The following is a 24,805-nucleotide window of genomic DNA, read 5'->3' on the forward strand; positions in this document are numbered from 1 at the left end:
TCGAGGGCTGATTTCATGTCCTATGATAAAAAGCCGTCTGTTTCCACCACCAAACCTTTCCAGGAAGAATGTGCAACAGTTTGGCACCATTTTTGAGTGAATTGGAGAATTTCAGATTTTTGCTGAAGTTGTGACCCCGGGGCTTAGAAATTTTTTTTTCCACAGGTTAAGTTGTCGAGGGCTGATTTCATGTCCTATGATAAAAAGCCTTCTGTTTCCACCGCCGAACCTTTCAGGGGAGAATTTGCAACAGTTTAGCAGCATTTTTGAGTGAATTGGAGAATTTCAGATTTTTGCTGAAGTTGTGACCCCGGGGCTTAGAAATTTTTTTTTCCACAGGTTAAGTTGTCGAGGGCTGATTTCATGTCCTATGACAAAAAGCCGTTTGTTTCCACCGCCAAACCTTTCCAGGAAGAATGTGCAACAGTTTAGCACCATTTTTGAGTGAATTGGAGAATTTCAGATTTTTGCTGAAGTTGTGACCCCGGGGCTTAGAATTTTTTTTTTTCCACAGGTTAAGTTGTCGAGGGCTGATTTCATGTCCTATGATAAAAAGCCTTCTGTTTCCACCGCCAAACCTTTCAGGGGAGTATTTGCAAAACTTTGGCACCATTTTTGAGTGAATTGGAGAATTTCAGATTTTTGCTGAAGTTGTGACCCCGGGGCTTAGAAATTTTTTTTTCCACAGGTTAAGTTGTCGAGGGCTGATTTCATGTCCTATGATAAAAAGCTTTCTGTTTCCACCGCCGAACCTTTCAGGGGAGAATTTGCAACAGTTTAGCAGCATTTTTGAGTGAATTGGAGAATTTCAGATTTTTGCTGAAGTTGTGCCCCGGGGCTTAGAATTTTTTTTTTCCACAGGTTAAGTTGTCGAGGGCTGATTTCATGTCCTATGATAAAAAGCCGTCTGTTTCCACCACCAAACCTTTCCAGGAAGAATGTGCAACAGTTTGGCACCATTTTTGAGTGAATTGGAGAATTTCAGATTTTTGCTGAAGTTGTGACCCCGGGGCTTAGAATTTTTTTTTTTCACAGGTTAAGATGTCGAGGGCTGATTTCATGTCCTATGATGAAAAGCCTTCTGTTTCCACCGCCAAACCTTTCAGGGGAGTATTTGCTAAACTTTGGCACCATTTTTGAGTGAATTGGAGAATTTCAGATTTTTGCTGAAGTTGTGACCCCGGGGCTTAGAAATTTTTTTTTCCACAGGTTAAGTTGTCGAGGGCTGATTTCATGTCCTATGATAAAAAGCTTTCTGTTTCCACCGCCGAACCTTTCAGGGGAGAATTTGCAACAGTTTAGCAGCATTTTTGAGTGAATTGGAGAATTTCAGATTTTTGCTGAAGTTGTGCCCCGGGGCTTAGAATTTTTTTTTTCCACAGGTTAAGTTGTCGAGGGCTGATTTCATGTCCTATGATAAAAAGCCGTCTGTTTCCACCACCAAACCTTTCCAGGAAGAATGTGCAACAGTTTGGCACCATTTTTGAGTGAATTGGAGAATTTCAGATTTTTGCTGAAGTTGTGACCCCGGGGCTTAGAATTTTTTTTTTTCACAGGTTAAGATGTCGAGGGCTGATTTCATGTCCTATGATGAAAAGCCTTCTGTTTCCACCGCCAAACCTTTCAGGGGAGTATTTGCTAAACTTTGGCACCATTTTTGAGTGAATTGGAGAATTTCAGATTTTTGCTGAAGTTGTGACCCCGGGGCTTAGAAATTTTTTTTTCCACAGGTTAAGTTGTCGAGGGCTGATTTCATGTCCTATGATAAAAAGCCTTCTGTTTCCACCGCCGAACCTTTCAGGGGAGAATTTGCAACAGTTTAGCAGCATTTTTGAGTGAATTGGAGAATTTCAGATTTTTGCTGAAGTTGCGACCCCGGGGCTTAGAAATTTTTTTTTTCACAGGTTAAGTTGTCGAGGGCTGATTTCATGTCCTATGATAAAAAGCCGTCTGTTTCCACCGCCAAACCTTTCCAGGAAGAATGTGCAACAGTTTAGCACCATTTTTGAGTGAATTGGAGAATTTCAGATTTTTGCTGAAGTTGTGACCCCGGGGCTTAGAATTTTTTTTTCCCACAGGTTAAGTTGTCGAGGGCTGATTTCATGTCCTATGATAAAAAGCCTTCTGTTTCCACCGCCAAACCTTTCAGGGGAGTATTTGCTAAACTTTGGCACCATTTTTGAGTGAATTGGAGAATTTCAGATTTTTGCTGAAGTTTTGACCCCGGGGCTTAGAAATTTTTTTTTTCACGGGTTAAGTTGTCGAGGGCTGATTTCATGTCCTATGATAAAAAGCCGTCTGTTTCCACCGCCGAACCTTTCAGGGGAGAATTTGCAACTGTTTAGCAACATTTTTGAGTGAATTAGAGAATTTCAGATTTTTGCTGAAATTGTGACCCCGGGGCTTAGAATTTTTTTTTTTCACAGGTTAAGTTGTCGAGGGCTGATTTCATGTCCTATGATAAAAAGCCGTCTGTTTCCACCGCCAAACCTTTCCAGGAAGAATGTGCAGCAGTTTAGCACCATTTTTGACTGAATTTGAGAATTTCAGATTTTTGCTGAAGTTGTGACCCCGGGGCTTAGAAATTTTTTTTTTCACAGGTTAAGTTGTCGAGGGCTGATTTCATGTCCTATGATAAAAAGCCTTCTGTTTCCACCGCCAAACCTTTCAGGGGAGTATTTGCAAAACTTTGGCACCATTTTTGAGTGAATTGGAGAATTTCAGATTTTTGCTGAAGTTGTGACCCCGGGGCTTAGAAATTTTTTTTTCCACAGGTTAAGTTGTCGAGGGCTGATTTCATGTCCTATGATAAAAAGCCTTCTGTTTCCACTGCCGAACCTTTCAGGGGAGAATTTGCAACAGTTTAGCAGCATTTTTGAGTGAATTGGAGAATTTCAGATTTTTGCTGAAGTTGTGACCCCGGGGCTTAGAAATTTTTTTTTTCACAGGTTAAGTTGTCGAGGGCTGATTTCATGTCCTATGACAAAAAGCCGTTTGTTTCCACCGCCAAACCTTTCCAGGAAGAATGTGCAACAGTTTAGCACCATTTTTGAGTGAATTGGAGAATTTCAGATTTTTGCTGAAGTTGTGACCCCGGGGCTTAGAATTTTTTTTTTTCCACAGGTTAAGTTGTCGAGGGCTGATTTCATGTCCTATGATAAAAAGCCTTCTGTTTCCACCGCCAAACCTTTCAGGGGAGTATTTGCAAAACTTTGGCACCATTTTTGAGTGAATTGGAGAATTTCAGATTTTTGCTGAAGTTGTGACCCCGGGGCTTAGAAATTTTTTTTTCCACAGGTTAAGTTGTCGAGGGCTGATTTCATGTCCTATGATAAAAAGCTTTCTGTTTCCACCGCCGAACCTTTCAGGGGAGAATTTGCAACAGTTTAGCAGCATTTTTGAGTGAATTGGAGAATTTCAGATTTTTGCTGAAGTTGTGCCCCGGGGCTTAGAAATTTTTTTTTCCACAGGTTAAGTTGTCGAGGGCTGATTTCATGTCCTATGATAAAAAGCCGTCTGTTTCCACCGCCAAACCTTTCAGGGGAGTATTTGCTAAACTTTGGCACCATTTTTGAGTGAATTGGAGAATTTCAGATTTTTGCTGAAGTTGTGACCCCGGGGCTTAGAAATTTTTTTTTCCACAGGTTAAGTTGTCGAGGGCTGATTTCATGTCCTATGATAAAAAGCCTTCTGTTTCCACCGCTGAACCTTTCAGGGGAGAATTTGCAACAGTTTAGCAGCATTTTTGAGTGAATTGGAGAATTTCAGATTTTTGCTGAAGTTGCGACCCCGGGGCTTAGAAATTTTTTTTTTCACAGGTTAAGTTGTCGAGGGCTGATTTCATGTCCTATGATAAAAAGCCGTCTGTTTCCACCGCCAAACCTTTCCAGGAAGAATGTGCAACAGTTTAGCACCATATTTGAGTGAATTGGAGAATTTCAGATTTTTGCTGAAGTTGTGACCCCGGGGCTTAGAATTTTTTTTTTCCACAGGTTAAGTTGTCGAGGGCTGATTTCATGTCCTATGATAAAAAGCCTTCTGTTTCCACCGCCAAACCTTTCAGGGGAGTATTTGCTAAACTTTGGCACCATTTTTGAGTGAATTGGAGAATTTCAGATTTTTGCTGAAGTTTTGACCCCGGGGCTTAGAAATTTTTTTTTTCACGAGTTAAGTTGTCGAGGGCTGATTTCATGTCCTATGATAAAAAGCCGTCTGTTTCCACCGCCGAACCTTTCAGGGGAGAATTTGCAACTGTTTAGCAGCATTTTTGAGTGAATTAGAGAATTTCAGATTTTTGCTGAAATTGTGACCCCGGGGCTTAGAATTTTTTTTTTTCACAGGTTAAGTTGTCGAGGGCTGATTTCATGTCCTATGATAAAAAGCCGTCTGTTTCCACCGCCAAACCTTTCCAGGAAGAATGTGCAGCAGTTTAGCACCATTTTTGAGTGAATTGGAGAATTTCAGATTTTTGCTGAAGTTGTGACCCCGGGGCTTAGAAATTTTTTTTTTCACAGGTTAAGTTGTCGAGGGCTGATTTCATGTCCTATGATAAAAAGCCTTCTGTTTCCACCGCCAAACCTTTCAGGGGAGTATTTGCAAAACTTTGGCACCATTTTTGAGTGAATTGGAGAATTTCAGATTTTTGCTGAAGTTGTGACCCCGGGGCTTAGAAATTTTTTTTTCCACAGGTTAAGTTGTCGAGGGCTGATTTCATGTCCTATGATAAAAAGCCTTCTGTTTCCACCGTCGAACCTTTCAGGGGAGAATTTGCAACAGTTTAGCAGCATTTTTGAGTGAATTGGAGAATTTCAGATTTTTGCTGAAGTTGTGACCCCGGGGCTTAGAAATTTTTTTTTTCACAGGTTAAGTTGTCGAGGGCTGATTTCATGTCCTATGACAAAAAGCCGTTTGTTTCCACCGCCAAACCTTTCCAGGAAGAATGTGCAACAGTTTAGCACCATTTTTGAGTGAATTGGAGAATTTCAGATTTTTGCTGAAGTTGTGACCCCGGGGCTTAGAATTTTTTTTTTTCCACAGGTTAAGTTGTCGAGGGCTGATTTCATGTCCTATGATAAAAAGCCTTCTGTTTCCACCGCCAAACCTTTCAGGGGAGTATTTGCAAAACTTTGGCACCATTTTTGAGTGAATTGGAGAATTTCAGATTTTTGCTGAAGTTGTGACCCCGGGGCTTAGAAATTTTTTTTTCCACAGGTTAAGTTGTCGAGGGCTGATTTCATGTCCTATGATAAAAAGCTTTCTGTTTCCACCGCTGAACCTTTCAGGGGAGAATTTGCAACAGTTTAGCAGCATTTTTGAGTGAATTGGAGAATTTCAGATTTTTGCTGAAGTTGTGCCCCGGGGCTTAGAAATTGTTTTTTTCACGGGTTAAGTTGTCGAGGGCTGATTTCATGTCCTATGATAAAAAGCCGTCTGTTTCCACCACCAAACCTTTCCAGGAAGAATGTGCAACAGTTTGGCACCATTTTTGAGTGAATTGGAGAATTTCAGATTTTTGCTGAAGTTGTGACCCTGGGGCTTAGAATTTTTTTTCTTCACAGGTTAAGATGTCGAGGGCTGATTTCATGTCCTATGATGAAAAGCCTTCTGTTTCCACCGCCAAACCTTTCAGGGGAGAATTTGCAACAGTTTAGCAGCATTTTTGAGTGAATTGGAGAATTTCAGATTTTTGCTGAAATTGTGACCCCGGGGCTTAGAAATTTTCTTTTCCACAGGTTAAGTTGTCGAGGGCTGATTTCATGTCCTATGATAAAAAGCCTTCTGTTTCCACCGCCGAACCTTTCAGGGGAGAATTTGCAACAGTTTAGCAGCATTTTTGAGTGAATTGGAGAATTTCAGATTTTTGCTGAAGTTGTGACCCCGGGGCTTAGAAATTTTTTTTTTCACAGGTTAAGTTGTCGAGGGCTGATTTCATGTCCTATGATAAAAAGCCGTCTGTTTCCACCGCCAAACCTTTCCAGGAAGAATGTGCAACAGTTTAGCACCATTTTTGAGTGAATTGGAGAATTTCAGATTTTTGCTGAAGTTGTGACCCCGGGGCTTAGAATTTTTTTTTTTTCCACAGGTTAAGTTGTCGAGGGCTGATTGTTGGAGCTGGAACTTAACGAGTTAAGTTCTTCCCATGATGCCACACCATTCTGACGTCAATTTTGGAAGCCTGGGAGGAGCTTGGGCAAAGATTGCCAGTCCCACTCTGTGTTCAGTGGGGAACAGATGCAGTTTTGGCATGGCTGCAAATAGTCCTGGAAATTCCTGAGAAATGTTGGAATAAAAGCTGTAAATAGACAAACTGGACTCTGTGTGTTTGTCTGGAAGCTGAATCAAGCTGCGTGACAGTTCTACACCGCTGTGCGAAACTCTGCTGAGCCGTGACGGAGAGCCGGAGCGGAAGTGTGCCGGGCAGCCATAAATCGCTAATTGAGGTTCGTAAATCAATTAGCGGGTGTCACGGCTGATAACAAATGTCACAGGTTATGGATGTCCTAAATCATCGCTTGTAAAACTGTCACGGGAGCTGTGAAATCTGCGGTGTCCAGCAGAGATGGCAGGAGGCACAGACAGAAGCAAACAAGCAAGCTGCAAGACGCAGAGAGTGCCTGTGTTGCTGTGGAGCCAAGAGCTGAGGGCAGCAAGGTACCGTTTCTCCACGGAGCTGAGGAGCCGGAGGAGCTGGTGCGTTTGTAAGTACAGCTTGGGGCCCCTTGGGAGAACGGGAGAAGATGGCAGAGAGCCAGGATGTACCGGTGGAAAAGCTCACTCTAAAGAGTTGGGCAACCTGGAGGCAAAGAATAAAGGGGTGGTTCCTGGTCCATGGGCTTTGGGAAGCAAGCCAGAGGGAGCCACTACCACCACCACCCAGCGCTAAAGCGGCTGGAGACGTTGCAGGCTGTGATGCTGCGTTGCCTGAAGATAGCCAGCAGAAAATGCAAAGAGAGCTGGAGATGCTCAAGGCATGCGTTGATGCATCACTGAGACCCCACTTAGAGGGTGTGAAATCAGCGTGGGCTGCCTGGAATATACTGAAACGTCTGTGTGAAGGCTCAGCAGGAGGCCAAGGGCAGATTGATGCTGGAAGCCTAGAGATGGCTGGAGCCCCTGTTCCTGATGATTTAGCCTCAAGGAGTGCTAGTGAGCAAGTCGGGGGGGCAGAAAGTTCCAAAGGCAAGTTTGAAAAGTTTTCCACTGAACCTGCTGGAATGAAGCGGCAGTTCAAGGGGGGCGGATCTGGCAAGGAGTGCTTTTCCGGAAGAAGGAGGGCCAAGCCAGCTGAAAAGAGCCCCAGGCAGTGTTTTTCCACTGGAGTTCAACATCTGCGTGGCAGTTGCCCCCACCGGAGCACACAGGCGCGGCAGGATGTTGTCAAGGACACTTTTCATGGGAGCCAGTCGGGTTTCCATGGCAACAGGCCTGGGAAGGCAGGCAGGCGTAGAGCTGAACCAGGTGGTCGTGGTAAACAACACGAGTCTTATCAAGTCTCTGCGAGCATGGCTTTGTTCGAAGACGGCCGTGTGGAAAATTCCATGTTCTGCTTTGTTATTGACTCTGCAGCTAATCGCAATTTGATTCCAGAGACCCCTGCAGTCGAGATGTGGAATTGCAAGGCAGTTCCAAAAGGACAAACTGTGCTGTTTGCAAATGGGCAGAAAAAGAAAGTAAACAGTATTGTTGATTTACATGTGTTTGTGTTACAGGAGACGATGAAGTTTTGTACCGTTCCTGGGATACACCACTGTCTTTTATCTGTGCCTTATTTACTGAAAAAGGGATTTATGGTTTGTTTTCAGAATGATGTGTGCACAATCTCCAAAGGAGGGAGGATGCTTGCCAAGGTTAAAAAGGGGCAGAATGATCTCTTCATTCTTAAAACGTCTCTGGAGGGTGAGGGGAAGGTTGAGAAAGCACAAGCCCTGTGTGCTGAAATTCCCGCTCATATGCAATGTGCCCATATTTGGCATGCTAGGACGGCTCATAGTTCAGTAGAAGAACTACAGGTGCTGCCGGAAGTTTCTAAAGGGTGTAAGATTTTAGAATGTGGACATGCTGTAAGTTGTGAAACTTGCAAGCTGGCAAAGGTAAAAGGATGCAGTTATCCAAAAGTTGAGAGGACAACCACTAGGCCTTTTGAACAAATTCACGTAGATTTGTGGGGTCCTGTAAAAGAACCAAGTCTGGGAGGGTCAAGGTTTCTGCTCTTGATGCAGGATAATTTTACACAGAATTCCTGGACACACGGTCTCAAATCCAAGGGTGATGCAGCACAGCTGATCAAACGTTGGATTGAGGAGGTGGAAGTAAGGTTTTCCACCAAAGTGCAAGCTGTCACAAGTGACAGGGAAGCTGAGTTTACGGGTTCTGCTTTGCAAAAGTACTTTCGCAAGAAAGGGATACGTCACACAGTGACTTCACCCAATCAGAGGGGGGAGGCAGAGCTCAAGTGTCAGGCTCTGGTTAAAACTGCACAGGTGTTGCTGAAAGATTCTGGGTTACCTCCGAGGTTTTGGCTGGAGGCAATCAAGTATGTGAGCTTCACCTGGAATCGCACCTACAATTCCATGGTAGGGGACACACCGTTTGGGCTGTTGCATGGCAGGAAACCCCAGATTCATTTTTTGCGTATGTTCGGGTCACGTGCATCTGTGTCAGTACCTGCTGCTTTGCAGGGGCCAGATGGATCCAAGTTCCGGAAAATGATCTTCTGTGGGTATGAGCCAACAGCGAGTGCATGGAGGTTTGCATTTCCATCAGGTGATCAGAGTAAGTTACTGATCAGCAAGCACGCTGAGTTCTATGAGCAGGATGAAAAGTCAAAACCTGCTGACAAGCGTGATGTTCTTTCAGAATGTCTTTCTGATTCAGAACAGGAAGATTCTGAGGGGGAGGAAGAAGAAACTGAGTCTGATGATGACGATCAGGTAACTGACCAAAGTCAGGAACAGGAGGAGGTATCTGTAGTTTCTCCACAGGTTAAGAGAACACCCAAAAGCGAGCCCAGTTCTCCTGTGAGTGTAATGGAGAGGATTCGAAAACGTTTTAAGTCAGAGGGGGAATCCCGTGAGGCTGAGGACACAGGTCCTGGTGGCAGTGAGTCAGAGGTAACATCTGAGTTTGTGCCCAGAAGGTCTAGTCGCTCAACAAAGGGCATTCCGCCGGAAAGGTACCAAGCGACAAGTGCGTGGGCCTGGTTCGCACAGTGTGATTCTGGGAGTGTTGAAGGGGTTCAACAGGTGCCTGGGAAAGATGCTGGGAAGGAGCACAAGGCAAAGGGAAAGGTGTTGAACTCAAAAGGGTCTTGTCAGAAGGTGCGGCAAAGGGGGGTGTTGGAGCTGGAACTTAACGAGTTAAGTTCTTCCCATGATGCCACACCATTCTGACGTCAATTTTGGAAGCCTGGGAGGAGCTTGGGCAAAGATTGCCAGTCCCACTCTGTGTTCAGTGGGGAACAGATGCAGTTTTGGCATGGCTGCAAATAGTCCTGGAAATTCCTGAGAAATGTTGGAATAAAAGCTGTAAATAGACAAACTGGACTCTGTGTGTTTGTCTGGAAGCTGAATCAAGCTGCGTGACAGTTCTACACCGCTGTGCGAAACTCTGCTGAGCCGTGACGGAGAGCCGGAGCGGAAGTGTGCCGGGCAGCCATAAATCGCTAATCGAGGTTCGTAAATCAATTAGCGGGTGTCATGGCTGATAACAAATGTCACACTGATTTCATGTCCTATGATAAAAAGCCTTCTGTTTCCACCGCCAAACCTTTCAGGGGAGTATTTGCAAAACTTTGGCACCATTTTTGAGTGAATTGGAGAATTTCAGATTTTTGCTGAAGTTGTGACCCCGGGGCTTAGAAATTTTTTTTCCCACAGGTTAAGTTGTCGAGGGCTGATTTCATGTCCTATGATAAAAAGCCTTCTGTTTCCACCGCCAAACCTTTCAGGGGAGTATTTGCAAAACTTTGGCACCATTTTTGAGTGAATTGGAGAATTTCAGATTTTTGCTGAAGTTGTGACCCCGGGGCTTAGAAATTTTTTTTTCCACAGGTTAAGTTGTCGAGGGCTGATTTCATGTCCTATGATAAAAAGCCTTCTGTTTCCACCGCCGAACCTTTCAGGGGAGAATTTGCAACAGTTTAGCAGCATTTTTGAGTGAATTGGAGAATTTCAGATTTTTGCTGAAGTTGTGACCCTGGGGCTTAGAAATTTTTTTTTTCACAGGTTAAGTTGTCGAGGGCTGATTTCATGTCCTATGATAAAAAGCCGTCTGTTTCCACCGCCAAACCTTTCCAGGAAGAATGTGCAACAGTTTAGCACCATTTTTGAGTGAATTGGAGAATTTCAGATTTTTGCTGAAGTTGTGACCCCGGGGCTTAGAATTTTTTTTTTCCACAGGTTAAGTTGTCGAGGGCTGATTGTTGGAGCTGGAACTTAACGAGTTAAGTTCTTCCCATGATGCCACACCATTCTGACGTCAATTTTGGAAGCCTGGGAGGAGCTTGGGCAAAGATTGCCAGTCCCACTCTGTGTTCAGTGGGGAACAGATGCAGTTTTGGCATGGCTGCAAATAGTCCTGGAAATTCCTGAGAAATGTTGGAATAAAAGCTGTAAATAGACAAACTGGACTCTGTGTGTTTGTCTGGAAGCTGAATCAAGCTGCGTGACAGTTCTACACCGCTGTGCGAAACTCTGCTGAGCCGTGACGGAGAGCCGGAGCGGAAGTGTGCCGGGCAGCCATAAATCGCTAATCGAGGTTCGTAAATCAATTAGCGGGTGTCACGGCTGATAACAAATGTCACAGGTTATGGATGTCCTAAATCATCGCTTGTAAAACTGTCACGGGAGCTGTGAAATCTGCGGTGTCCAGCAGAGACGGCAGGAGGCACAGACAGAAGCAAACAAGCAAGCTGCAAGACGCAGAGAGTGCCTGTGTTGCTGTGGAGCCAAGAGCTGAGGGCAGCAAGGTACCGTTTCTCCACGGAGCTGAGGAGCCGGAGGAGCTGGTGCGTTTGTAAGTACAGCTTGGGGCCCCTTGGGAGAACGGGAGAAGATGGCAGAGAGCCAGGATGTACCGGTGGAAAAGCTCACTCTAAAGAGTTGGGCAACCTGGAGGCAAAGAATAAAGGGGTGGTTCCTGGTCCATGGGCTTTGGGAAGCAAGCCAGAGGGAGCCACTACCACCACCACCCAGCGCTAAAGCGGCTGGAGACGTTGCAGGCTGTGATGCTGCGTTGCCTGAAGATAGCCAGCAGAAAATGCAAAGAGAGCTGGAGATGCTCAAGGCATGCGTTGATGCATCACTGAGACCCCACTTAGAGGGTGTGAAATCAGCGTGGGCTGCCTGGAATATACTGAAACGTCTGTGTGAAGGCTCAGCAGGAGGCCAAGGGCAGATTGATGCTGGAAGCCTAGAGATGGCTGGAGCCCCTGTTCCTGATGATTTAGCCTCAAGGAGTGCTAGTGAGCAAGTCGGGGGGGCAGAAAGTTCCAAAGGCAAGTTTGAAAAGTTTTCCACTGAACCTGCTGGAATGAAGCGGCAGTTCAAGGGGGGCGGATCTGGCAAGGAGTGCTTTTCCGGAAGAAGGAGGGCCAAGCCAGCTGAAAAGAGCCCCAGGCAGTGTTTTTCCACTGGAGTTCAACATCTGCGTGGCAGTTGCCCCCACCGGAGCACACAGGCGCGGCAGGATGTTGTCAAGGACACTTTTCATGGGAGCCAGTCGGGTTTCCATGGCAACAGGCCTGGGAAGGCAGGCAGGCGTAGAGCTGAACCAGGTGGTCGTGGTAAACAACACGAGTCTTATCAAGTCTCTGCGAGCATGGCTTTGTTCGAAGACGGCCGTGTGGAAAATTCCATGTTCTGCTTTGTTATTGACTCTGCAGCTAATCGCAATTTGATTCCAGAGACCCCTGCAGTCGAGATGTGGAATTGCAAGGCAGTTCCAAAAGGACAAACTGTGCTGTTTGCAAATGGGCAGAAAAAGAAAGTAAACAGTATTGTTGATTTACATGTGTTTGTGTTACAGGAGACGATGAAGTTTTGTACCGTTCCTGGGATACACCACTGTCTTTTATCTGTGCCTTATTTACTGAAAAAGGGATTTATGGTTTGTTTTCAGAATGATGTGTGCACAATCTCCAAAGGAGGGAGGATGCTTGCCAAGGTTAAAAAGGGGCAGAATGATCTCTTCATTCTTAAAACGTCTCTGGAGGGTGAGGGGAAGGTTGAGAAAGCACAAGCCCTGTGTGCTGAAATTCCCGCTCATATGCAATGTGCCCATATTTGGCATGCTAGGACGGCTCATAGTTCAGTAGAAGAACTACAGGTGCTGCCGGAAGTTTCTAAAGGGTGTAAGATTTTAGAATGTGGACATGCTGTAAGTTGTGAAACTTGCAAGCTGGCAAAGGTAAAAGGATGCAGTTATCCAAAAGTTGAGAGGACAACCACTAGGCCTTTTGAACAAATTCACGTAGATTTGTGGGGTCCTGTAAAAGAACCAAGTCTGGGAGGGTCAAGGTTTCTGCTCTTGATGCAGGATAATTTTACACAGAATTCCTGGACACACGGTCTCAAATCCAAGGGTGATGCAGCACAGCTGATCAAACGTTGGATTGAGGAGGTGGAAGTAAGGTTTTCCACCAAAGTGCAAGCTGTCACAAGTGACAGGGAAGCTGAGTTTACGGGTTCTGCTTTGCAAAAGTACTTTCGCAAGAAAGGGATACGTCACACAGTGACTTCACCCAATCAGAGGGGGGAGGCAGAGCTCAAGTGTCAGGCTCTGGTTAAAACTGCACAGGTGTTGCTGAAAGATTCTGGGTTACCTCCGAGGTTTTGGCTGGAGGCAATCAAGTATGTGAGCTTCACCTGGAATCGCACCTACAATTCCATGGTAGGGGACACACCGTTTGGGCTGTTGCATGGCAGGAAACCCCAGATTCATTTTTTGCGTATGTTCGGGTCACGTGCATCTGTGTCAGTACCTGCTGCTTTGCAGGGGCCAGATGGATCCAAGTTCCGGAAAATGATCTTCTGTGGGTATGAGCCAACAGCGAGTGCATGGAGGTTTGCATTTCCATCAGGTGATCAGAGTAAGTTACTGATCAGCAAGCACGCTGAGTTCTATGAGCAGGATGAAAAGTCAAAACCTGCTGACAAGCGTGATGTTCTTTCAGAATGTCTTTCTGATTCAGAACAGGAAGATTCTGAGGGGGAGGAAGAAGAAACTGAGTCTGATGATGACGATCAGGTAACTGACCAAAGTCAGGAACAGGAGGAGGTATCTGTAGTTTCTCCACAGGTTAAGAGAACACCCAAAAGCGAGCCCAGTTCTCCTGTGAGTGTAATGGAGAGGATTCGAAAACGTTTTAAGTCAGAGGGGGAATCCCGTGAGGCTGAGGACACAGGTCCTGGTGGCAGTGAGTCAGAGGTAACATCTGAGTTTGTGCCCAGAAGGTCTAGTCGCTCAACAAAGGGCATTCCGCCGGAAAGGTACCAAGCGACAAGTGCGTGGGCCTGGTTCGCACAGTGTGATTCTGGGAGTGTTGAAGGGGTTCAACAGGTGCCTGGGAAAGATGCTGGGAAGGAGCACAAGGCAAAGGGAAAGGTGTTGAACTCAAAAGGGTCTTGTCAGAAGGTGCGGCAAAGGGGGGTGTTGGAGCTGGAACTTAACGAGTTAAGTTCTTCCCATGATGCCACACCATTCTGACGTCAATTATGGAAGCCTGGGAGGAGCTTGGGCAAAGATTGCCAGTCCCACTCTGTGTTCAGTGGGGAACAGATGCAGTTTTGGCATGGCTGCAAATAGTCCTGGAAATTCCAGAGAAATGTTGGAATAAAAGCTGTAAATAGACAAACTGGACTCTGTGTGTTTGTCTGGAAGCTGAATCAAGCTGCGTGACAGTTCTACACCGCTGTGCGAAACTCTGCTGAGCCGTGACGGAGAGCCGGAGCGGAAGTGTGCCGGGCAGCCATAAATCGCTAATCGAGGTTCGTAAATCAATTAGCGGGTGTCACGGCTGATAACAAATGTCACACTGATTTCATGTCCTATGATAAAAAGCCTTCTGTTACCACCGCCAAACCTTTCAGGGGAGTATTTGCAAAACTTTGGCACCATTTTTGAGTGAATTGGAGAATTTCAGATTTTTGCTGAAGTTGTGACCCCGGGGCTTAGAAATTTTTTTTTCCACAGGTTAAGTTGTCGAGGGCTGATTTCATGTCCTATGATAAAAAGCCGTCTGTTTCCACCGCCAAACCTTTCCAGGAAGAATGTGCAGCAGTTTAGCACCATTTTTGAGTGAATTGGAGAATTTCAGATTTTTGCTGAAGTTGTGACCCCGGGGCTTAGAATTTTTTTTTTTCCACAGGTTAAGTTGTCGAGGGCTGATTTCATGTCCTATGATAAAAAGCCTTCTGTTTCCACCTCCAAACCTTTCAGGGGAGTATTTGCAAAACTTTGGCACCATTTTTGAGTGAATTGGAGAATTTCAGATTTTTGCTGAAGTTGTGACCCCGGGGCTTAGAAATTTTTTTTCCCACAGGTTAAGTTGTCGAGGGCTGATTTCATGTCCTATGATAAAAAGCCTTCTGTTTCCACCGCCGAACCTTTCAGGGGAGAATTTGCAACAGTTTAGCAGCATTTTTGAGTGAATTGGAGAATTTCAGGTTTTTGCTGAAGTTGTGACCCCGGGGCTTAGAATTTTTTTTTTTCACAGCTTAAGTTGTCGAGGGCTGATTTCATGTCCTATGATAAAAAGCCGTCTGTTTCCACCGCCAAACCTTTCCAGGAAGAATGTGCAACAGTTTAGCACCATTTTTGAGTGAATTGGAGAATTTCAGATTTTTGCTGAAGTTGTGACCCCGGGGCTTAGAATTTTTTTTTTTCCACAGGTTAAGTTGTCGAGGGCTGATTTCATGTCCTATGATAAAAAGCCTTCTGTTTCCACCGCCAAACCTTTCAGGGGAGTATTTGCAAAACTTTCGCACCATTTTTGAGTGAATTGGAGAATTTCAGATTTTTGCTGAAGTTGTGACCCCGGGGCTTAGAAATTTTTTTTTCCACAGGTTAAGTTGTCGAGGGCTGATTTCATGTCCTATGATAAAAAGCTTTCTGTTTCCACCGCCGAACCTTTCAGGGGAGAATTTGCAACAGTTTAGCAGCATTTTTGAGTGAATTGGAGAATTTCAGATTTTTGCTGAAGTTGTGCCCCGGGGCTTAGAAATTTTTTTTTTCACGGGTTAAGTTGTCGAGGGCTGATTTCATGTCCTATGATAAAAAGCCGTCTGTTTCCACCACCAAACCTTTCCAGGAAGAATGTGCAACAGTTTGGCACCATTTTTGAGTGAATTGGAGAATTTCAGATTTTTGCTGAAGTTGTGACCCCGGGGCTTAGAATTTTTTTTTTTCACAGGTTAAGATGTCGAGGGCTGATTTCATGTCCTATGATGAAAAGCCTTCTGTTTCCACCGCCAAACCTTTCAGGGGAGAATTTGCAACAGTTTAGCAGCATTTTTGAGTGAATTGGAGAATTTCAGATTTTTGCTGAAGTTGTGACCCCGGGGCTTAGAAATTTTTTTTTCCTCAGGTTAAGTTGTCGAGGGCTGATTTCATGTCCTATGATAAAAAGCCTTCTGTTTCCACCGCCGAACCTTTCAGGGGAGAATTTGCAACAGTTTAGCAGCATTTTTGAGTGAATTGGAGAATTTCAGATTTTTGCTGAAGTTGTGACCCCGGGGCTTAGAAATTTTTTTTTTCACAGGTTAAGTTGTCGAGGGCTGATTTCATGTCCTATGATAAAAAGCCGTCTGTTTCCACCGCCAAACCTTTCCAGGAAGAATGTGCAACAGTTTAGCACCATTTTTGAGTGAATTGGAGAATTTCAGATTTTTGCTGAAGTTGTGACCCCGGGGCTTAGAAATTTTTTTTTCCCACAGGTTAAGTTGTCGAGGGCTGATTTCATGTCCTATGATAAAAATCCTTCTGTTTCCACCGCCGAACCTTTCATGGGAGAATTTGCAACAGTTTAACAGCATTTTTCAGTGAATTGGAGAATTTCAGATTTTTGCTGAAATTGCTTAGAAATTTTTTTTTTCACAGGTTAAGTTGTCGAGGGCTGATTTCATGTCCTATGATAAAAAGCCGTCTGTTTCCACCGCCAAACCTTTCAGGGGAGTATTTGCAACAGTTTAGCAGCATTTTTCAGTGAATTGGAGAATTTCAGATTTTTGCTGAAGTTTTGACCCCGGGGCTTAGAAATTTTTTTTTTTCACGGGTTAAGTTGTCGAGGGCTGATTTCATGTCCTATGATAAAAAGCCTTCTGTTTCCACCGCCGAACCTTTCAGGGGAGAATTTGCAACAGTTTAGCAGCATTTTCCAGTGAATTGGAGAATTTCAGATTTTTGCTGAAATTGTGACCCCGGGGCTTAGAAATTTTTTTTTTCACAGGTTAAGTTGTCGAGGGCTGATTTCATGTCCTATGATAAAAAGCCGTCTGTTTCCACCGCCAAACCTTTCCAGGAAGAATGTGCAACAGTTTAGCACCACTTTTGAGTGAATTGGAGAATTTCAGATTTTTGCTGAAGTTGTGACCCCGGGGCTTAGAAATTTTTTTTCCCCACAGGTTAAGTTGTCGAGGGCTGATTTCATGTCCTATGATAAAAAGCCTTCTGTTTCCACCGCCAAACCTTTCAGGGGAGTATTTGCAAAACTTTGGCACCATTTTTGAGTGAATTGGAGAATTTCAGATTTTTGCTGAAGTTGTGACCCCGGGGCTTAGAAATTTTTTTTTCCCACAGGTTAAGGTGTCGAGGGCTGATTTCATGTCCTATGATAAAAAGCCTTCTGTTTCCACCGCCGAACCTTTCAGGGGAGAATTTGCAACAGTTTAGCAGCATTTTCCAGTGAATTGGAGAATTTCAGATTTTTGCTGAAATTGTGACCCCGGGGCTTAGAAATTTTTTTTTTCACAGGTTAAGTTGTCGAGGGCTGATTTCATGTCCTATGATAAAAAGCCTTCTGTTTCCACCGCCGAACCTTTCAGGGGAGAATTTGCAACAGTTTAGCAGCATTTTCCAGTGAATTGGAGAATTTCAGATTTTTGCTGAAATTGTGACCCCGGGGCTTAGAAATTTTTTTTTTTCACAGGTTAAGTTGTCGAAGGCTGATTTCATGTCCTATGATAAAAAGCCGTCTGTTTCCACCGCCAAACCTTTCCAGGAAGAATGTGCAACAGTTTAGCACCACTTTTGAGTGAATTGGAGAATTTCAGATTTTTGCTGAAGTTGTGACCCCGGGGCTTAGAAATTTTTTTTCCCCACAGGTTAAGTTGTCGAGGGCTGATTTCATGTCCTATGATAAAAAGCCTTCTGTTTCCACCGCCGAACCTTTCATGGGAGAATTTACAACAGCTTAGCACCATCTTTGAGTGAATTGGAGAATTTCAGATTTTTGCTGAAGTTGTGACCCCGGGGCTTAGAAATTTTTTTTCCCCACAGGTTAAGGTGTCGAGGGCTGATTTCATGTCCTATGATAAAAAGCCTTCTGTTTCCACCGCCGAACCTTTCAGGGGAGAATTTGCAACAGTTTAGCAGCATTTTTCAGTGAATTGGAGAATTTCAGATTTTTGCTGAAATTGTGACCCCGGGGCTTAGAAATTTTTTTTTTCACAGGTTAAGTTGTCGAGGGCTGATTTCATGTCCTATGATAAAAAGCCGTCTGTTTCCACCCCCAAACCTTTCCAGGAAGAATGTGCAGCAGTTTAGCACCATTTTTGAGTGAATTGGAGAATTTCAGATTTTTGCTGAAGTTGTGACCCCGGGGCTTAGAAATTTTTTTTTTTCGCAGGTTAAGTTGTCGAGGGCTGATTTCATGTCCTATGATAAAAAGCCTTCTGTTTCCACCGCCAAATCTTTCAGGGGAGTATTTGCAAAACTTTGGCACCATTTTTGAGTGAATTGGAGAATTTCAGATTTTTGCTGAAGTTGTGACCCCGGGGCTTAGAAAATTTTTTTTCCACAGGTTAAGTTGTCGAGGGCTGATTTCATGTCCTATGATAAAAAGCCTTCTGTTTCCACCGCCGAACCTTTCAGGGGAGAATTTGCAACAGTTTAGCAGCATTTTTGAGTGAATTGGAGAATTTCAGATTTTTGCTGAAGTTGTGACCCCGGGGCTTAGCATTTTTTTTCCCCACAGGTTATGTTGTCGAGGGCTGATTTCATGTCCTATGATAAAAAGCCTTCTGTTTCCACCGCCAAACCTTTCAGGGGAGTATTTGCAAAACTTTGGCACCATTTTTGAGTGAATTGGAGAATTTCAGATTTTTGCTGAAGTTGTGACCCCGGGGCTTAGAAATTTTTTTTCCCACAGGTTAAGTTGTCGAGGGCTGATTTCATGTCCTATGATAAAAAGCCTTCTGTTTCCACCGCCGAACCTTTCAGGGGAGAATTTGCAACAGTTTAGCAGCATTTTTGAGTGAATTGGAGAATTTCAGATTTTTGCTGAAGTTGTGACCCCGGGGCTTAGAAATTTTTTTTTTCACAGTTTAAGTTGTCAAGAGCTGATTTCATGTCCTATGATAAAAAGCCGTCTGTTTCCACCACCAAACCTATCCAGGAAGAATGTGCAACAGTTTGGCACCATTTTTGAGTGAATTGGAGAATTTCAGATTTTTGCTGAAGTTGTGACCCCGGGGCTTAGAATTTTTTTTTTTCACAGGTTAAGATGTCGAGGGCTGATTTCATGTCCTATGATAAAAAGCCTTCTGTTTCCACCGCCAAACCTTTCAGGGGAGTATTTGCAAAACTTTGGCACCATTTTTGAGTGAATTGGAGAATTTCAGATTTTTGCTGAAGTTTTGACCCCGGGGCTTAGAATTTTTTTTTTTTTTACGGGTTAAGTTGTCGAGGGCTGATTTCATGTCCTATGATAAAAAGCCTTCTGTTTCCACATCCAAACCTTTCAGGGGAGTATTTGCAAAACTTTGGCACCATTTTTGAGTGAATTGGAGAATTTCAGATTTTTGCTGAAGTTGTGACCCCGGGGCTTAGAAATTTTTTTTTTCCACAGGTTAAGTTGTCGAGGGCTGATTTCATGTCCTATGATAAAAAGCCTTCTGTTTCCACCGCCGAACCTTTCAGGGGAGAATTTGCAACAGTTTAGCAGCATTTTTCAGTGAATTGGAGAATTTCAGATTTTTGCTGAAATTGTGACCCCGGGGCTTAGAAATTTTTTTTTTCACAGGTTAAGTTGTCGAGGGCTGATTTCATGTCCTATGATAAAAAGCCGTCTGTTTCCACCCCCAAACCTTTCCAGGAAGAATGTGCAACAGTTTAGCACCATTTTTGAGTGAATTTGAGAATTTCAGATTTTTGCTGAAGTTGTGACCCCGGGGCTTAGAAATTTTTTTTCCCCACAGGTTAAGTTGTCGAGGGCTGATTTCATGTCCTATGATAAAAAGCCTTCTGTTTCCACCTCCAAACCTTTCAGGGGAGTATTTGCAAAACTTTGGCACCATTTTTGAGTGAATTGGAGAATTTTAGATTTTTGCTGAAGTTGTGACCCCGGGGCTTAGAAATTTTTTTTTCCACAGGTTAAGTTGTCGAGGGCTGATTTCATGTCCTATGATAAAAAGCCTTCTGTTTCCACCGCCGAACCTTTCAGGGGAGAATTTGCAACAGTTTAGCAGCATTTTTCAGTGAATTGGAGAATTTCAGATTTTTGCTGAAATTGTGACCCCGGGGCTTAGAAATTTTTTTTTTCACAGGTTAAGTTGTCGAGGGCTGATTTCATGTCCTATGATAAAAAGCCGTCTGTTTCCACCGCCAAACCTTTCCAGGAAGAATGTGCAGCAGTTTAGCACCATTTTTGAGTGAATTGGAGAATTTCAGATTTTTGCTGAAGTTGTGACCCCGGGGCTTAGAATTTTTTTTTTTTCGCAGGTTAAGTTGTCGAGGGCTGATTTCATGTCCTATGATAAAAAGCCTTCTGTTTCCACCGCCAAACCTTTCAGGGGAGTATTTGCAAAACTTTGGCAGCATTTTTGAGTGAATTGGAGAATTTCAGATTTTTGCTGAAGTTGTGACCCCGGGGCTTAGAAATTTTTTTTCCCACAGGTTAAGTTGTCGAGGGCTGATTTCATGTCCTATGATAAAAAGCCTTCTGTTTCCACCCCCAAACCTTTCAGGGGAGTATTTGCAAAACTTTGGCAGCATTTTTCAGTGAATTGGAGAATTTCAGATTTTTGCTGAAGTTGTGACCCCGGGGCTTAGAAATTTTTTTTCCCACAGGTTAAGTTGTCGAGGGCTGATTTCATGTCCTATAATAAAAAGCCTTCTGTTTCCACCGCCGAACCTTTCAGGGGAGAATTTGCAACAGTTTAGCAGCATTTTTGAGTGAATTGGAGAATTTCAGATTTTTGCTGAAGTTGTGACCCCGGGGCTTAGAATTTTTTTTTTTCACAGGTTAAGTTGTCGAGGGCTGATTTCATGTCCTATGATAAAAAGCCATCTGTTTCCACCGCCAAACCTTTCAGGGGAGTATTTGCAAAACTTTGGCACAATCTTTGAGTGAATTGGAGAATTTCAGATTTTTGCTGAAGTTGTGACTCCGGGGCTTAGAAATTTTTTTTTTCACGGGTTAAGTTGTCGAGGGCAGATTTCATGTCCTATGATAAAAAGCCTTCTGTTTCCACCTCCAAACCTTTCAGTCGAGTATTTGCAAAACTTTGGCACCATTTTTGAGTGAATTGGAGAATTTCAGATTTTTGCTGAATTTGTGACCCCGGGGCTTAGAAATTTTTTTCCCCACAGGTTAAGTTGTCGAGGGCTGATTTCATGTCCTATCATAAAAAGCCTTCTGTTTCCACATCCAAACCTTTCAGGGGAGAATTTGCAACAGTTTAGCAGCATTTTTGAGTGAATTGGAGAATTTCAGATTTTTGCTGAAGTTGTGACCCCGGGGCTTAGAATTTTTTTTTTTCACAGGTTAAGTTGTCGAGGGCTGATTTCATGTCCTATGATAAAAAGCCATCTGTTTCCACCGCCAAACCTTTCAGGGGAGTATTTGCAAAACTTTGGCACAATCTTTGAGTGAATTGGAGAATTTCAGATTTTTGCTGAAGTTGTGACTCCGGGGCTTAGAAATTTTTTTTTTCACGGGTTAAGTTGTCGAGGGCAGATTTCATGTCCTATGATAAAAAGCCTTCTGTTTCCACCTCCAAACCTTTCAGGGGAGTATTTGCAAAACTTTGGCACCATTTTTGAGTGAATTGGAGAATTTCAGATTTTTGCTGAATTTGTGACCCCGGGGCTTAGAAATTTTTTTCCCCACAGGTTAAGTTGTCGAGGGCTGATTTCATGTCCTATGATAAAAAGCCTTCTGTTTCCACATCCAAACCTTTCAGGGGAGTATTTGCAAAACTTTGGCACCATTTTTGAGTGAATTGGAGAATTTCAGATTTTTGCTGAAGTTGTGACCCCGGGGCTTAGAAATTTTTTTTTTCCACAGGTTAAGTTGTCGAGGGCTGATTTCATGTCCTATGATAAAAAGCCTTCTGTTTCCACCGCCGAACCTTTCAGGGGAGAATTTGCAACAGTTTAGCAGCATTTTTCAGTGAATTGGAGAATTTCAGATTTTTGCTGAAATTGTGACCCCGGGGCTTAGAATTTTTTTTTTTCATAGGTTAAGTTGTCGAGGGCTGATTTCATGTCCTATGATAAAAAGCCGTCTGTTTCCACCCCCAAACCTTTCCAGGAAGAATGTGCAACAGTTTAGCACCATTTTTGAGTGAATTTGAGAATTTCAGATTTTTGCTGAAGTTGTGACCCCGGGGCTTAGAAATTTTTTTTCCCCACAGGTTAAGTTGTCGAGGGCTGATTTCATGTCCTATGATAAAAAGCCTTCTGTTTCCACCTCCAAACCTTTCAGGGGAGTATTTGCAAAACTTTGGCACCATTTTTGAGTGAATTGGAGAATTTTAGATTTTTGCTGAAGTTGTGACCCCGGGGCTTAGAAATTTTTTTTTCCACAGGTTAAGTTGTCGAGGGCTGATTTCATGTCCTATGATAAAAAGCCTTCTGTTTCCACCGCCGAACCTTTCAGCGGAGAATTTGCAACAGTTTAGCAGCATTTTTCAGTGAATTGGAGAATTTCAGATTTTTGCTGAAATTGTGACCCCGGGGCTTAGAAATTTTTTTTTTCACAGGTTAAGTTGTCGAGGGCTGATTTCATGTCCTATGATAAAAAGCCGTCTGTTTCCACCGCCAAACCTTTCCAGGAAGAATGTGCAGCAGTTTAGCACCATTTTTGAGTGAATTGGAGAATTTCAGATTTTTGCTGAAGTTGTGACCCCGGGGCTTAGAATTTTTTTTTTTTCGCAGGTTAAGTTGTCGAGGGCTGATTTCATGTCCTATGATAAAAAGCCTTCTGTTTCCACCGCCAAACCTTTCAGGGGAGTATTTGCAAAACTTTGGCAGCATTTTTGAGTGAATTGGAGAATTTCAGATTTTTGCTGAAGTTGTGACCCCGGGGCTTAGAAATTTTTTTTCCCACAGGTTAAGTTGTCGAGGGCTGATTTCATGTCCTATGATAAAAAGCCTTCTGTTTCCACCGCCAAACCTTTCAGGGGAGTATTTGCAAAACTTTGGCAGCATTTTTCAGTGAATTGGAGAATTTCAGATTTTTGCTGAAGTTGTGACCCCGGGGCTTAGAAATTTTTTTTCCCACAGGTTAAGTTGTCGAGGGCTGATTTCATGTCCTATGATAAAAAGCCTTCTGTTTCCACCGCCGAACCTTTCAGGGGAGAATTTGCAACAGTTTAGCAGCATTTTTGAGTGAATTGGAGAATTTCAGATTTTTCCTGAAGTTGTGACCCCGGGGCTTAGAATTTTTTTTTTTCACAGGTTAAGTTGTCGAGGGCTGATTTCATGTCCTATGATAAAAAGCCGTCTGTTTCCACCGCCAAACCTTTCAGGGGAGTATTTGCAAAACTTTGGCACAATCTTTGAGTGAATTGGAGAATTTCAGATTTTTGCTGAAGTTGTGACTCCGGGGCTTAGAAATTTTTTTTTTCACGGGTTAAGTTGTCGAGGGCAGATTTCATGTCCTATGATAAAAAGCCTTCTGTTTCCACCTCCAAAACTTTCAGGGGAGTATTTGCAAAACTTTGGCACCATTTTTGAGTGAATTGGAGAATTTCAGATTTTTGCTGAATTTGTGACCCCGGGGCTTAGAAATTTTTTTCCCCACAGGTTAAGTTGTCGAGGGCTGATTTCATGTCCTATGATAAAAAGCCTTCTGTTTCCACCGCCGAACCTTTCAGGGGAGAATTTGCAACAGTTTAGCAGCATTTTTCAGTGAATTGGAAAATTTCAGATTTTTGCTGAAGTTGTGACCCCGGGGCTTAGAAATTTTTTTTTTCCACAGGTTAAGTTGTCGAGGGCTGATTTCATGTCCTATGATAAAAAGCCTTCTGTTTCCACCGCCAAACCTTTCAGGGGAGTATTTGCAAAACTTTGGCACCATTTTTGAGTGAATTGGAGAATTTCAGATTTTTGCTGAAGTTTTGAACCCGGGGCTTAGAAATTTTTTTTTTTCACGGGTTAAGTTGTCGAGGGCTGATTTCATGTCCTATGATAAAAAGCCTTCTGTTTCGACCTCCAAACCTTTCAGGGGAGTAAATGCAACAGTTTGGCAGCATTTTTGAGTGAATTGGAGAATTTCAGATTTTTGCTGAAGTTGTGACCCCGGGGCTTAGAAATTTTTTTTTTCACAGGTTAAGTTGTCGAGGGTTGATTTCTTGGCCTATGATAAAAAGCCTTCTGTTTCCACCGCCAATCCTTTCAGGGGAGAATTTACAACAGTTTAGCACCATTTTTGAGTGAATTGGAGAATTTCAGATTTTTGCTGAAGTTGTGACCCCGGGGCTTAGAATTTTTTTTTTTTCGCAGGTTAAGTTGTCGAGGGCTGATTTCATGTCCTATGATAAAAAGCCTTCTGTTTCCACCGCCAAACCTTTCAGGGGAGTATTTGCAAAACTTTGGCACCATTTTTGAGTGAATTGGAGAATTTCAGATTTTTGCTGCAGTTGTGACCCCGGGGCTTAGAAAATTTTTTTTCCACAGGTTAAGTTGTCGAGGGCTGATTTCATGTCCTATGATAAAAGGCCTTCTGTTTCCACCGCCGAACCTTTCAGGGGATAATTTGCAACAGTTTAGCAGCATTTTTGAGTGAATTGGAGAATTTCAGATTTTTGCTGAAGTTGTGACCCCGGGGCTTAGTATTTTTTTTTCCCACAGGTTATGTTGTCGAGGGCTGATTTCATGTCCTATGATAAAAAGCCATCTGTTTCCACCGCCAAACCTTTCCAGGAAGAATGTGCAACAGTTTAGCACCATTTTTGAGTGAATTGGAGAATTTCAGATTTTTGCTGATTTTGTGACCCCGGGGCTTAGAATTTTTTTTTTTCACAGGTTAAGTTGTCGAAGGCTGATTTCATGTCCTATGAAAAAAAGCCTTCTGTTTCCACCGCCGAACCTTTCAGGGGAGAATTTCCAACAGTTTAGCAGCATTTTTGAGTGAATTGGAGAATTTCAGATTTTTGCTGAAGTTGTGACCCCGGGGCTTAGAATTTTTTTTTTTCACAGGTTAAGTTGTCAAGAGCTGATTTCATGTCCTATGATAAAAAGCCGTCTGTTTCCACCACCAAACCTTTCCAGGAAGAATGTGCAACAGTTTGGCACCATTTTTGAGTGAATTGGAGAATTTCAGATTTTTGCTGAAGTTGTGACCCCGGGGCTTAGAATTTTTTTT

General features: G+C 43.4%; 2 protein-coding genes across 2 annotated transcripts in view; both read left to right on the forward strand.

Annotated features, from left to right (window-relative positions):
- Nucleotides 1–6,680: 6,680 nt before the first annotated feature.
- LOC310707865 (uncharacterized protein) lies at nucleotides 6,681–10,853 on the forward strand (the record flags this gene model as incomplete). Its single annotated transcript, XM_083505321.1, has 3 exons — nucleotides 6,681–7,790; nucleotides 8,679–8,841; nucleotides 10,804–10,853. Exons 1-3 carry the CDS (start codon nucleotides 6,738–6,740, stop codon nucleotides 10,851–10,853), a joined length of 1,266 nt encoding a protein of 421 aa, XP_083361447.1. The 5' UTR covers nucleotides 6,681–6,737.
- Nucleotides 10,854–10,995: 142 nt separating this feature from the next.
- LOC310707866 (uncharacterized protein) overlaps nucleotides 10,996–24,805 on the forward strand; it is a gene marked incomplete at its 3' end in the record, with an annotated part of 198,525 nt that continues 184,715 nt past the window's right edge. Inside the window, exons 1-2 of the mRNA XM_083505322.1 lie at nucleotides 10,996–12,105; nucleotides 12,994–13,161. Coding sequence (XP_083361448.1) covers nucleotides 11,053–12,105; nucleotides 12,994–13,161 — 1,221 coding nt within the window. The 5' untranslated portion in view covers nucleotides 10,996–11,052. The remainder of the gene's footprint in view (nucleotides 12,106–12,993; nucleotides 13,162–24,805) is intronic.

This window comes from Podarcis liolepis (assembly GCF_965112155.1).
Source record: "Podarcis liolepis genome assembly, chromosome: 5".
NCBI lineage: Eukaryota > Metazoa > Chordata > Lepidosauria > Squamata > Lacertidae > Podarcis > Podarcis liolepis.